The sequence below is a fragment of the Ranitomeya variabilis genome, chromosome 4 (assembly GCF_051348905.1).
Source record: "Ranitomeya variabilis isolate aRanVar5 chromosome 4, aRanVar5.hap1, whole genome shotgun sequence".
NCBI classification, from domain to species: domain Eukaryota; kingdom Metazoa; phylum Chordata; class Amphibia; order Anura; family Dendrobatidae; genus Ranitomeya; species Ranitomeya variabilis.
Window position 1 is genome coordinate 9,876,035 of NC_135235.1, and position 15,081 is coordinate 9,891,115.

Here is a 15,081-nt window from a genome sequence, read left to right on the forward strand (position 1 = left end):
TCGCCTGTCCCGCACTCGCCGCTTTCAGGACCGCATTGGCAAAGGAACGCGGACAGCGACTGAACGGGTGACCGAGGTCACCACACAGGTTACACCTAATCCTGCCACAGGTAGCAGCAAGATGGCCGAGGTCCCCACACAGTGCGCATTTCTGGGTGGTACACTGCGCACTGAAGTGTGTGGGGCTGCCGCACCTGTGACAGACCTTAGGCTGCCCCCAGTAGAAAATCAAGATCCTGTCCCTCCCCAAAAATGTTGAGGAAGGGATATGGGTAACGGTGTTTCCTGAAACCTTCAATTTCACCATGAAGGTCCAGGCTCCTGACCAGATACCATGCTCATCGAGGGTCTTCTCGGGAATACCGACGATGTCGCCGTATCGTCCAACCCAGGTGGAGATGTCGACACAGGAAAGTGACTCGTTACTGGTCAAAACGGTCACCTTCCTGACTGAGTTCTGGCGAGATATTGCCACAGCGAGGAAACCCTGCCATTCGGGGCGACCCCGAGCCAGCTCATGGCGAGACCAGAAAAGCTCAAGGCCCTCCGGTCTCACGAAGCTGACATCGAAGTAGGAGGTCCCATAGGGATGGATCAAGGCGAAGATGTCATATGCCACGAAGCCCATCCCCAGCAGGAGCTCAGCAACCTTTGACCGATCAGGACAGGCATCCTTGCTTACCCACTGGAGACGGGCCACGTTCCTACGGTTACTCCTCTGCCCCGGTGTCGGCAGAGACCAGACAGTCTCTGCCCCTCTATCTCGGAAGGCGGAAAGACCGTGTCTCTCTATCCAGAAAGACAGATCAACCTCCCTCCCCTCTACATTGATGGAACTCTCCCCTCTCCTCAGGGCGTCCAGGAAGCGCTGTTGCAAGTCACCATCCTCAGGGTCACCAGACAAGGGCGCACTACTACCCCCAGCAGTGACAGCTCCTGAATAGCTTGGTGCTGAAGCCCCCGCCACCGCTGGGGGGGGCAGCGGGACCACTACCTGCTTCCCCTCCACCAACACCCGTAATGCTCTCCTCATTCACTCCGTCACTACTCCCATCATTGGCAACGTCACTACTCCCATCATTCACTCCACCACTACTCCCATCATTCACTCCACCACTACTCCCATCATTCACTCCACCACTACTCCCATCATTCACTCCACCACTACTCCCACCATTGGCAACGTCACTACTCCCATCATTCACTCCACCACTACTCCCATCATTCACTCCACCACTACTCCCATCATTCACTCCACCACTACTCCCATCATTCACTCCACCACTACTCCCACCATTCACTCCACCACTACTCCCACCATTCACTCCACCACTACTCCCACCATTCACTCCACCACTATTCCCACCATTCACTCCACCACTACTCCCACCATTCACTCCACCACTACTCCCACCATTCACTCCACCACTATTCCCACCATTCACTCCACCACTACTCCCACCATTCACTCCACCACTACTCCCACCATTCACTCCACCACTACTCCCATCATTCCCCTCACCACTTCCCATCACTTTATTACCAGTATTCTCACCACCATTTGTCCCAGTGTTCTCTGCACCTTCCACAGTAACATCCATTCCTTCCTCACTTGTGTCTGGCTTCTCTGCACTCACACCTGCTGGACCGGGGGAGGGGTGCAGCACGACACCCGGTTTCCCTTGATTGGTTCTCTGTTGTGTCTCTGGAGTGTCTTGCCCCCCTACTGCAGCAGTTTGTATTTTATTATTCTGGGCCTGCTGCTTGTTGGGGGGCGCCGCCTACCCCGCACCCACAGACTTCGGGGTCCTGGTGTCACATTTGGGTGCTGGAGCACTCTGTCCTCCCGTTGCAGCAGGGCGCCCAGTGTTCCCTGCAGATGATTTTTCCTGCTTTTTTTTTCCATTTTGGACACGCTGCTCCCCTGTCGCAGCCGCGTGCTTCTTCTCTGTTGAGGCGCACTGCGCCCCTGTCACAACAGTGTGCCCTCCTTTCGCCGCACCATGTTTCTCGGACCTGCCCCCCACAGCCCCGGCGTCGGCCGGCTCGGCCGTAGTGAGCAGGGATGGAGTCTGCCCACACCGTCCCCCTTTCGCAACGGCGTGGACACCCACCTCACTCTCCCCGGCCCCGGTGATAACCGGCTTAGCCGCAGAGGGCAGAGAGGGAAACTCCTCGGGGTCCCCTATGTCCGGCGCCGTGAGTACCTCCACAGCCTTATCCCCTGCACTGTTCCCCGCACAGACGGTAGCACCGCCGGACGTCCTCCTCCTCTCCCCACCTTGCCTATGCCCCGGACCCACTGCAGAGCCCGTGCCTTTAGGTTTGGTGGGGTTTACACAGGAGGTGGTAGGTGTAACATCATCCATCAGTACATATCTGTAACTCACCACCTCCCGTGCGGTCTCCTTCGTTTTCTTCTTCCTCTTCTGGGTTTCCTCTGCTGGCTCGTCCTCACCAAAGGAGAAGTGGTCCAGGTTCACTGGAGACTCCAGCTGTCTGATCTCCTGTAGCAGACCGCCCTCCTCCTCTTCCTCCGCTGACACTCCAGCCTGTGCTGTCGGAGTCCTCTGCCGTGCCGGGAGGCCGCTTCCCTGTTGTCGGCTCTGCGACTCACTCTCCCGGCTGGTTCCAGCTTGTAGGACTCCAGTCACAGCCACTTCGTCGTCCTCCTCCTCGTCGCTTAGGACGCCGGCTGGCGGCTCTCCTGAGGTATTTAACCCCTTCATTTCTGAGAACCGCCGCTGGTTCTTAAACCTCTCCAGGAAGGGACCTGCGCTTTTCTCAATCCCCTCGCGGAGGAGCACTAACCGGGCCACCTCATCTCTGAGGGCTCTGAACCTCTGGCAGGTCGCGGGTCTCTCCTTGTTAGAGGCTCGGGTGTTCAGGATCCGAGCCTCCTGCAGCTCCTCCTTCAGCCCGGTCAGTGCTTTGCCGGCGTCCTCGTACTCACGTAGCATGGCGACCACTCGGGAGGAGAAGGTACTCGTGGACACGCTGGAGCTCCTCTCCCCCCAGGATGTTCCTGGGCTCTCCTTCCTGGGGCCTGGGGTGCCCCTGTCTCCCTCTCTGGGCGGACGATGAGCCGTCTCAGGGTTGGAGTAGGTGGGTAAGGTTCTTCTCACCCGTCCTGACCTCCTCAGTCCCTCTTGGGCCGGTTGCTGCTGCTGCTCTCTGTCCCCCGCCGGCACAGACCGGGGAACAGAAGCCTGGGAAGCCATGTCGGCCTCCCAGGAAGCCTGCCTCTCCCTGGGGAGAAGAGAGGCCGACTCTGGGCCTCCTGCTGGAAGTGCTGGAGCTCACAAGACAGGTGCTGCTCCTAGCAGGGTGTGACTGATTGTGGGCACCTGTCCTCCAGTCACCTCCAGAGCGGCGCTCACTATGCTGTGGGCTGGTACAATGCTAACAGGCAATGTCTTGTCATGTGACTGCAGCTCTAGATGTGATTGGAGTATGACAATGTAGTAAAGAGCAGACAGTTTGCAGAGTTATTACATTTTTGGCACTTTTTAGTTACACGGCGTGTGAGGGTCTTCTGCAGATCAGGATGGTAAAGGGGTGACTGCTGCAGATTCCTAGGAGATGGGGAGTAGTCCAGGAGTGACGGCACACAATGATGGGGTACTCACAGCTGGCAGTGGTCTCCTTTGATCCCCTTGGTGGTACAGTGGCATTTCCCGGTCTGCATCTCACAGATACTGGCGTGTCCATTACATTCACAGGCTGGAAGAGAAGAGAGGGGAGGATGAGACTACAAACCCATCAGACTATACGGAGGGGAGGACGAGACTCCGCACAGTAAAGTACTACATACCCATCAGACTATACGGAGGGGAGGACGAGACTCCGCACCGCAGAGTACTACATACCCATCAGACTATACGGAGGGGAGGATGAGACTCCGCACCGCAGAGTACTACATACCCATCAGACTATACGGAGGGGAGGACGAGACTCCGCACCGCAGAGTACTACATACCCATCAGACTATACGGAGGGGAGGATGAGACTCCGCACCACAGAGTACTACATACCCATCAGACTATACGGAGGGGAGGACGAGACTCCGCACCGCAGAGTACTACATACCCATCAGACTATACGGAGGGGAGGATGAGACTCCGCACCGCAGAGTACTACATACCCATCAGACTATACGGAGGGGAGGATGAGACTCCGCACCGCAGAGTACTACATACCCATCAGACTATACGGAGGGGAGGACGAGACTCCGCACCGCAGAGTACTACATACCCATCAGACTATACGGAGGGGAGGATGAGACTCCGCACCGCAGAGTACTACATACCCATCAGACTATACGGAGGGAAGGACGAGACTCCGCACCGCAGAGTACTACATACCCATCAGACTATACGGAGGGGAGGACAAGACTACGCACCGCAGAGTACTACATACCCATCAGAATATATGGAGGGGAGGATGAGACTCCACACTGTAAATTACTATATACAGCAGCCACGGGACAGAGCTCGGAGCACGACCGCAGTCACAAGGCAGAGCCCGGAGCACGACCACAGCCACAAGGCAGAGCTCGGAGTATGACCACAGACACGAGACAGAGTCCAGAGTATGACCAGAGCCACAGGACAGAGCCCGGAGCACGAACCCAGCAACAACGCAGAGTCTGGAGCACGACCACAGCCACAAGGCAGAGCCCAGAGTACGACCACAGCCACAACGCAGAGCCCGGAGCACGACCCCAGTCACAAGGCAGAGTCTGGAGCATGACCACAGCCACAAGGCAGAGCCCGGAGTACGACCACAGCCACAACGCAGAGCCCGGAGCACGACCCCAGTCACAAGGCAGAGTCTGGAGCACGACCACAGCCACAAGGCAGAGATCGGCGAATAAGTAAGGCCAAATGTGTTATCCTGTGATAACACGTCTCCTGATGTACACATGACAAATGCCTGTCAATCACCGGGATTGGGATGGAGAACAACACACTTGTCTGCAGTGGAGCGCCGGGCTCTGACCAGTGTTAGTCCACTGACAGGTTCTCTTTAAATTCCTCTAGTCCTGATCTGATATTTTTCACAGCTGATGTTTGGTACAGTTGTATTCAGTCCAGACAATCCTCTTTCTGGATCCCGGACTGATACATTGTGACAAACCATCAGAACAAGGAGCCGTGCGAATCTGTTCTGTGTGTTATATGAAGGGTTAACTCTTCTTTTCTCCTTTTCCTTGTTAATTTTCAGGTGGCAAATCATGATTACATCACGATGGGAGCGGTACAGGCGTGGAGTGTGCGGTGCAGGCACAGAATGTACAGTGCAGGTGTGGAGTGTGCGGTGCAGGCGTGGAGTGTGCGGTGCAGGCGCGGAGGGTGCTGTGCAGGCGCGGGGTGTTTGTGGTGCAGGCGCTGAGTGTGCGGGGCAGGCAGGGGTCATGGAGCAGGCAGTGGGTCACGGTGCAGGCAGGGGGGTCACGGTGCAGGCAGTCGATCACGGTGCAGGGGGAGGGGTCACGGTGCAGCCAGTCGGTCACGGTGCAGGCAGTCAGTCACGGTGCAGGGGGGGGTCACGGTGCGGGCGGGGGGGTCACGGTGCAGGCAGTCGGTCACGGTGCAGGCGGAGGGTCACGGTGAAGGCAGGGGTCACGGTGCAGACGGGGGGTCATGGTGCAGGCAGTCGATCACTGTGCAGGCAGTCGGTCATGGTGCAGGCAATCGGTCACGGTGCAGGCGGGGGGGTGACGGTGCAGGCAGTCGGTCACGGTGCAGGGTCACGGTGCAGGGGGAGGGTCACGGTGCAGGCAGGGGGTCACGGTGCAGGCAGTCGGTCACAGTGCAGGAGGAGGGTCAGGGGGCAGACAGTCGGTCACGGTGCAGGCAAGTGGGTCACGGTGCAGGCGGAGGGTCACGGTGCAGGCGGAGGGTCACGGTGCAGGCGGAGGGTCACGGTGCAGGAGGAGGGTCATGTGGCGGCTCCTGCCACGCACACTGAGTCCAGGCCACCGGCACATTGTAACAAAACTCGCTCGGCGGAGAAGTACATTTCTCGGCTTTCTTTGTGTACAGGCCCCAAGGGCCATAAATCCCGGGGTGAAGGGTTTAGCACAGGTCAAGCTGCGCGGCCCCAGATTAATTCACTCCGGCGGCATTTTGTAAACCGGTGATTTGCAGGACGCAGAGGAAATGGCTTTTTCTCAGGAAATCAGGAAATGCCGAGCAATCAGTTTGAGCCTTCAGATTGTGGTTAATGACTGGAGGCCGAAACTGATGGATGTTTTCTATACAGCGAAGGAGCGCACCTGCCCGCAGCACCGGAACACGGGGGCGGCCGCCGCTCTGATTATACGCCGCCGGTACAACAAGGCCGCGTCTGCCGTGTGGAATATTTATAGGGCGACTAACGCCCAGATATAGATACAAGGAGCACAGAAAGCATTTACACCCCTCAGATCTGCCTGGAGGAGACAGCTCCTACCATGAGGCATGGTGGAGGCTGTGCCGGGGTCTTCATCATTCCTTCCTCTATAGGTGTCCACAGCCCATACTGAGATGGTAGCAAAATACTGGGGAAAACCTGCTGCCGTCTGCACGGGCGGTGCCGGACACGGAGAAAAGCCCAAACTACACCCTGTGCCGGCGCTGTAAGGGACACCCCAAATAGTCAGGTAATTCTCCATCTATAGGATGCGGGGTCACGTGCTGACTGCTGGGATCGTCGGGGGTGGGTGCTCGGCCTCTGCTCCGTGCAATGTCTATGGCACTGCCGGAAACAGACGAGCGCTGCAGACAATCAGTGGAGCACAGGCAGCGAGTGCTCACCTCCACGTCAATCCTGACCCCAAACTCGGGGCTCTGGATCCCCAACAATTAACTCCATATCCACATTTCCTACGGATGGAGGATATATTAAGTATTTGGTAATTATAACCTTTTCCTGGTCAGAATGCAATTGCAGAGGGCGTGAGGACTTGTTCAGAAGGCGTGAGCACTTGTGTAGAGGGGGTGAGCACTAGTGTAGAGGGCGTGAGGACTTCTGCAAAGGGCGTGAGGACTTCTGCAGAGGGGGTGAGGACTTGTGAAGAGCGGGTGAGGACTTGTGTAGAGGGCGTGAGGACTTCTGCAGTGGGGGTGAGGACTTGTGAAGAGGGGGTGAGGACTTGTGCAGAGGGCGTGAGGACTTGTGCAGAAGGTGTGAGCACTTGTGTAGAGGGGGTGAGCACTTGTGTAGAGGGCGTGAGGACTTGTGCAGAGGGCGTGAGGACTTGTGCAGAAGGTGTGAGCACTTGTGTAGAGGGGGTGAGCACTTGTGTAGAGGGCGTGAGGACTTCTGCAGAGGGGGTGAGGACTTGTGAAGAGCGGGTGAGGACTTGTGCAGAGGGCGTGAGGACTTGTGCAGAGGGGGGTGAGGACTTGTGCAGAGGGCGTGAGGACTTGTGCAGAGGGCGTGAGGACTTATCCTGATAAATGATGAATGTGGACGTGTGGAATCTAACCCTTTATGTTGCATCACCCAGCTTTCCCAGGGACGGACACATGACCCTGTATGTGACGTCACCCAGCTTTCCCAGGGACGGACACATGACCCTGTATGTGGCGTCACCCAGCTTTCCCAGGGACGGACACATGACCCTGTATGTGGCGTCACCCAGCTTTCCCGGGGACGGACACATGACCCTGTATGTGGCGTCACCCAGCTTTCCCAGTGAAGGACACATGACCCTGTATTTGGCGTCACCCAGCTTTCCCAGTGACGGACATATGACCCTGTATTTGGCATCACCCAGCTTTCCCGGGGACGGACACATGACCCTGTATTTGGCGTCACCCAGCTTTCCCGGGGACAGACACATGACCCTGTATGTGGCGTCACCCAGCTTTCCCGGGGACGGACACATGACCCTGTATGTGGCGTCACCCAGCTTTCCAAGGGACGGACACATGACCCTGTATTTGGCGCCACCCAGCTTTCCCAGGGACAGACACATGAGCAGAGCAGTCGCATTAGCTAGCAGCACAGCGGCCTTGGCTGAGCGCCAGCACAGATGACAGGATGGTGGCAGCTGTAGCAGCGCAGCCTTCGCCATTGATCTGCGACATTGATTTTTAGAGTCTCTATTAAAATATCTCTGAGTGTTAAAACTAACAGTCTGGTAATGGCGGCGTGTGGGGGACGGGAAGCCGTCAGGAGGGAGTCACAGGCAGCGAGGACTCGGGGGTCCCGGTATATTACACCCCCGTAATGTCTGCGCTGCTCTAACGGCCGATATATCATCTGTACGTGTCCCCCCTGGTGTGTACAGGGCTGCGGTATACGCCAGCGCTATAGACAAATATATCATTACCAGGGATCATTCACATCTTATGTTAGTAGGAAAAAAACAGAGAGAGACGCCATTAGATAAGGTGCACCTCCAGCACTACCAGAACCAATGAGAAGCACCTCGAGCACTACCAGAACCGAGGAGAGGAACCTCCAGCACTACCAGAACCAAGGAGAGGAACCTCCAGCACTACCAGAACCAATGAGAAGCACCTCGAGCACTACCAGAACCGAGGAGAGGAACCTCCAGCACTACCAGAACCAATGAGAAGCACCTCGAGCACTACCAGAACCGAGGAGAAGAACCTCCAGCACTAACAGAACCAAGGAGAAGCACCTCCAGCACTACCAGAACCAAGGAGAAGCACCTCCAGCACTACCAGAACCGAGGAGAGGAACCACCTCCAGCACTACCAGAATCAAGGAGAAGCACCTCCAGCACTACCAGAGCCAAGGAGAACCACCTCCAGCACTACCAGAACCAAGGAGAACCACCTCCAGCACTACCAGAACCAAGGAGAACCACCTCCAGCACTACCAGAACCAAGGAGAACCACCTCCAGCACTACCAGAACCAAGGAGAAGCACCTCCAGCACTACCAGAACCGAGGAGAGGAACCACCTCCAGCACTACCAGAACCAAGGAGAAGCACCTCCAGCACTACCAGAGCCAAGGAGAAGCACCTCCAGCACTACCAGAACCGAGGAGAGGAACCACCTCCAGCACTACCAGAACCAAGGAGAACCACCTCCAGCACTACCAGAACCAAGGAGAACCACCTCCAGCACTACCAGAACCAAGGAGAAGCACCTCCAGCACTACCAGAACCAAGGAGAAGCACCTCCAGCACTACCAGAACCAAGGAGAAGCACCTCCAGCACTACCAGAACCGAGGAGAGGAACCTCCAGCACTACCAGAACCAATGAGAAGCACCTCGAGCACTACCAGAACCGAGGAGAGGAACCTCCAGCACTACCAGAACCAATGAGAAGCACCTCGAGCACTACCAGAACCGAGGAGAGGAACCTCCAGCACTACCAGAACCAAGGAGAAGCACCTCCAGCACTACCAGAACCGAGGAGAGGAACCTCCAGCACTACCAGAACCAAGGAGAAGCACCTCCAGCACTACCAGAACCAAAGAGAAGCACCTTCAGCACTACCAGAACCAAGGAGAAGCACCTCCAGCACTACCAGAACCGAGGAGAGGAACCTCCAGCACTACCAGAACCAAGGAGAACCACATCCAGCACTACTAGAGCCAAGGAGAAGAACCTCCAGCACTACCAGAACCGAGGAGAGGAACCTCCAGCACTACCAGAACCAAGGAGAAGCACCTCCAGCACTACCAGAACCGAGGAGAGGAACCTCCAGCACTACCAGAACTGAGGAGAAGCACCTCCAGCACTACCAGAACCAAGGAGAAGCACCTCCAGCACTACCAGAACCAAGGAGAAGCACCTCCAGTACTACCAGAACCAAGGAGAAGAACCTCCAGCACTACCAGAACCAAGGAGAATCACCTCCAACACTACCAGAACCAAGGAGAAGCACCTCCAGCACTACCAGAACCAAGGAGAGAAACCTCCAGCACTATCAGAACCAAGGAGAAGCACCTCCAGCACTACGAGAACCAAGGACAAGCACCTCCAGCACTACCAGAACCAAGGAGAAGAACCTCCAGTACTACCAGAAACAAGGAGAAGCATCTCCAGCACTACCAGAACCAAGGAGAAGCACCTCCAACACTACCAGAACCAAGGAGAAGAACCTCCAACATTACCAGAACCAAGGAGAAGCACCTCCAGCACTACCAGAACCAAGGAGAAGAAACTCCAGCACTATCAGAACCAAGGAGAAGCACCTCCAGCACAACCAGAACCAAGGACAAGCACCTCCAGCACTACCAGAACCAAGGAGAAGAACCTCCAGCACTACCAGAACCAAGGAGAACCACCTCCAGCACTACCAGAGCCAAGGAGAAGCACCTCCAACACTACAAGAACCAAGGAGAAGAACCTCCAGCACTACCAGAACCAAGGAGAAGCACCTCCAGCACTACCAGAACCAAGGAGAAGCATTACTAGCACTACCAGAACCAAGGAGAAGCACCTCCAGCACTACCAGAACCAAAGAGAAGCACCTCCAGCACTACCAGAACCAAGGAGAACCACCTCCAGCACTACCAGAGCCAAGGAGAAGCACCTCCAACACTACAAGAACCAAGGAGAAGAACCTCCAGCACTACCAGAACCAAGGAGAAGCACCTCCAGCACTACCAGAACCAAGGAGAAGAACCTCCAGCACTACCAGAACCAAGGAGAAGAACCTCCAGTACTACCAGAACCAAGGAGAAGAACCTTCAGCACTACCAGAACCAAGGAGAATCACCTCCAACACTACCAGAACCAAGGAGAAGCACCTCCAGCACTACCAGAACCAAGGAGAAGAACCTCCAGCACTATCAGAACCAAGGAGAAGCACCTCCAGCACTACGAGAACCAAGGACAAGCACCTCCAGCACTACCAGAAACAAGGAGAAGCATCTCCAGCACTACCAGAACCAAGGAGAAGCACCTCCAACACTACCAGAACCAAGGAGAAGAACCTCCAACATTACCAGAACCAAGGAGAAGCACCTCCAGCACTACCAGAACCAAGGAGAAGAAACTTCAGCACTATCAGAACCAAGGAGAAGCACCTCCAGCACAACCAGAACCAAGGACAAGCACCTCCAGCACTACCAGAACCAAGGAGAAGAACCTCCAGCACTACCAGAACCAAGGAGAAGCACCTCCAGCACTACCAGAACCGAGGAGAGGAACCTCCAGCACTACCAGAACCAAGGAGAAGCACCTCCAGCACTACCAGAACCGAGGAGAGGAACCTCCAGCACTACCAGAACCAAGGTGAACCACCTCCAGCACTACTAGAGCCAAGGAGAAGAACCTCCAGCACTACCAGAACCGAGGAGAGGAACCTCCAGCACTACCAGAACTGAGGAGAAGCACCTCCAGCACTACCAGAACCAAGGAGAAGCACCTCCAGCACTACCAGAACCAAGGAGAAGCACCTCCAGCACTACCAGAACCGAGGAGAAGCACCTCCAGCACTACCAGAACCAAGGAGAACCACCTCCAGCACTACCAGAACCAAGGAGAAGCATTACTAGCACTACCAGAACCAAGGAGAACCATCTCCAGCACTACCAGAGCAAAGGAGAAGCACCTCCAGCACTACCAGAGCCAAGGAGAAGCACCTCCAGCACTACCAGAGCCAAGGAGAATCATTACTAGCACTACCAGAACCAAGGAGAAGAACCTCCAGCACTACCAGAACCAAGGAGAAGCACCTCCAGCACTACCAGAACCAAGGAGAAGCACCTCCAGCACTACCAAAACCAAAGAGAAGCACCTCCAGCACTACCAGAACCAAGGAGAACCACCTCCAGCACTACCAGAGCCAAGGAAAAGCACCTCCAGCACTACAAGAACCAAGGAGAAGAACCTCCAGCACTACCAGAACCAAGGAGAAGCACCTCCAGCACTACCAGAACCAAGGAGAAGAACCTCCAGCGCTACCAGAACCAAGGAGAAGAACCTCCAGCACTACCAGAACCAAGGAGAAGAACCTCCAGCACTACCAGAAACAAGGAGAAGCACCTCCAGCACTACCAGAACCAAGGAGAAGCACCTGCAGCACTACCAGAACCAAGGAGAAGAACCTCCAGCACTATCAGAACCAAGGAGAAGCACCTCCAGCACTACGAGAACCAAGGACAAGCACCTCCAGCACTACCAGAACCAAGGAGAAGCATTACTAGCACTACCAGAACCAAGGAGAAGAACCTCCAGCACTACCAGAGCCAAGGAGAAGCACCTCCAGCACTACCAGAACCAAGGAGAAGCACCTCCAATACTACCAGAACCAAGGAGAAGAACCTCCAACACTACCAGAACCAAGGAGAAGCACCTCCAGCACTACCAGAACCAAGGAGAAGAAACTCCAGCACTATCAGAACCAAGGAGAAGCACCTCCAGCACTACCAGAACCAAGGACAAGCACCTCCAGCACTACCAGAACCAAGGAGAAGAACCTCCAGCACTACCAGAACCAAGGAGAAGAACCTCCAGCACTACCAGAACCAAGGAGAAGAACCTCCAGCACTACCAGAAACAAGGAGAAGAACCTCCAGCACTACCAGAACCAAGGAGAAGCACCTCCAGCACTACTAGAGCCAAGGAGAAGCACCTCCAGCACTACCAGAGCCAAGGAGAAGAACCTCCAGCACTACCAGAACCGAGGAGAAGCACCTCCAGCACTACCAGAACCAAGGAGAAGCACCTCCAGCACTACTAGAGCCAAGGAGAAGAACCTCCAGCACTACCAGAACTGAGGAGAAGCACCTCCAGCACTACCAGAACCAAGGAGAAGCACCTCCAGCACTACTAGAGCCAAGGAGAAGTAACTCCAGCACTACCAGAACTGAGGAGAAAAACCTCCAGCACTACCAGAGCCAAGGAGAACCACCTCCAACACTACCAGAACCAAGGAGAAGAACCTCCAACACTACCAGAACCAAGGAGAAGCACCTCCAGCACTACCAGAACCAAGGAGAAGAAACTCCAGCACTATCAGAACCAAGGAGAAGCACCTCCAGCACTACCAGAACCAAGGACAAGCACCTCCAGCACTACCAGAACCAAGGAGAAGAACCTCCAGCACTACCAGAACCAAGGAGAAGAACCTCCAGCACTACCAGAAACAAGGAGAAGAACCTCCAGCACTACCAGAACCAAGGAGAAGCACCTCCAGCACTACTAGAGCCAAGGAGAAGCACCTCCAGCACTACCAGAGCCAAGGAGAAGAACCTCCAGCACTACCAGAACCGAGGAGAAGCACCTCCAGCACTACCAGAACCGAGGAGAAGCACCTCCAGCACTACCAGAACCAAGGAGAAGCACCTCCAGCACTACTAGAGCCAAGGAGAAGAACCTCCAGCACTACCAGAACTGAGGAGAAGCACCTCCAGCACTACCAGAACCAAGGAGAAGCACCTCCAGCACTACCAGAACCGAGGAGAGGAACCTCCAGCACTACCAGAACCAAGGAGAGGAACCTCCAGCACTACCAGAACCAAGGAGAGGAACCTCCAGCACTACCAGAACCGAGGAGAAGCACCTCCAGCACTACCAGAACCGAGGAGAAGCACCTCCAGCACTACCAGAACCAAGGAGAAGCACCTCCAGCACTACTAGAGCCAAGGAGAAGAACCTCCAGCACTACCAGAACTGAGGAGAAGCACCTCCAGCACTACCAGAACCAAGGAGAAGCACCTCCAGCACTACTAGAGCCAAGGAGAAGTAACTCCAGCACTACCAGAACCAAGGAGAAGCACCTCCAGCACTACTAGAGCCAAGGAGAAGCACCTCCAGCACTACCAGAACCAAGGAGAAGAACCTCCAGCACTACCAGAACCAAGGAGAAGCACCTCCAGCACTACCAGAACCAAGGAGAAGCACCTCCAGCACTACCAGAACTGAGGAGAAAAACCTCCAGCACTACCAGAGCCAAGGAGAACCACCTCCAGCACTACCAGAACCACAGGAGAAGCACCTCCAGCACTACCAGAACCGAGGAGAAGAACCTCCAGCACTACCAGAACCAAGGAGAAGCACCTCCAGCACTACCAGAACCAAGGAGAAGAACCTCCAGCACTACCAGAACCAAGGAGAAGCACCTCCAGCACTACCAGAACCAAGGAGAAGAACCTCCAGCACTACCAGAACCAAGGAGAAGAACCTCCAGCACTACCAGAACCAAGGAGAAGCACCTCCAGCACTACCAGAACCAAGGAGAAGAACCTCCAGCACTACCAGAACCAAGGAGAAGAACCTCCAGCACTACCAGAACCAAGGAGAAGAACCTCCAGCACTACCAGAACCAAGGAGAAGCACCTCCAGCACTACCAGAACCAAGGAGAAGAACCTCCAGCACTACCAGAACCAAGGAGAAGAACCTCCAGCACTACCAGAACCAAGGAGAAGCACCTCCAGCACTATCAGAACCAAGGAGAAGAACCTCCAGCACTACCAGAACCAAGGAGAAGCACCTCCAGCACTACCAGAACCAAGGAGAAGAACCTCCAGCACTACCAGAACCAAGGAGAAGAACCTCCAGCACAACCAGAACCAAGGAGAAGAACCTCCAGCACTACCAGAACTGAGGAGAAGAACCTCCAGCACTACCAGAACCACCGGAATGCTACTTGTATGGGGCACAGCGATTCTTTTTGATATAATTTCCTCCCTGCGCTTTTAGCTGAGATATTATTTTGATCTGCTCCTATGTGTCAGTCTTCACTGCGATATCTGCGTTCTATTCCTGACTCCTGGGCCGTTCACATGACACGCCTGCTGCCATCGCTCCTTATCCAGCAGCCACTTATTATCTTCCTTATTAGAACTGAACGGATCGTTAACGACATCATGGCTGCCATAAACGGCGGCGCGGGCACTGATGGGGCAGATAAGATTTACATCCCATGATTACAGCGGAAAGTCTGCGGCACATAGACTGGAGTAATAAGACGAGACACGGAGAGAGGGAAGAAGTGTGCGCGGCGCCCATTCATCACTGCCAGAGACCCCGCAGCACAGCGCACGCCGCAGCACAGCGCCGGTACCAACGGAGGCAATTATAAGATTATCATTAATCCTCGGCATGAAATCAAATAACTATGAGCGAGATAAAGCATCGCGCCATAAATCACCGCGCCA

General features: G+C 55.3%; 1 protein-coding gene across 3 annotated transcripts in view; it reads right to left on the reverse strand.

The window, feature by feature from the left end:
- The window catches only part of ATRNL1 (attractin like 1), a 767,569-nt gene that overhangs the window by 403,492 nt on the left and 348,996 nt on the right, over nucleotides 1-15,081 (reverse strand). For all 3 annotated transcript variants that reach the window (XR_013214392.1, XM_077257919.1, XM_077257920.1), the window contains exon 20: nucleotides 3,630-3,723. Coding sequence is in view for 2 of the 3 variants with exons in the window: in XM_077257919.1 (XP_077114034.1) it covers nucleotides 3,630-3,723 (94 nt within the window). In the remaining variant the exon portion in view is untranslated. The remainder of the gene's footprint in view (nucleotides 1-3,629; nucleotides 3,724-15,081) is intronic.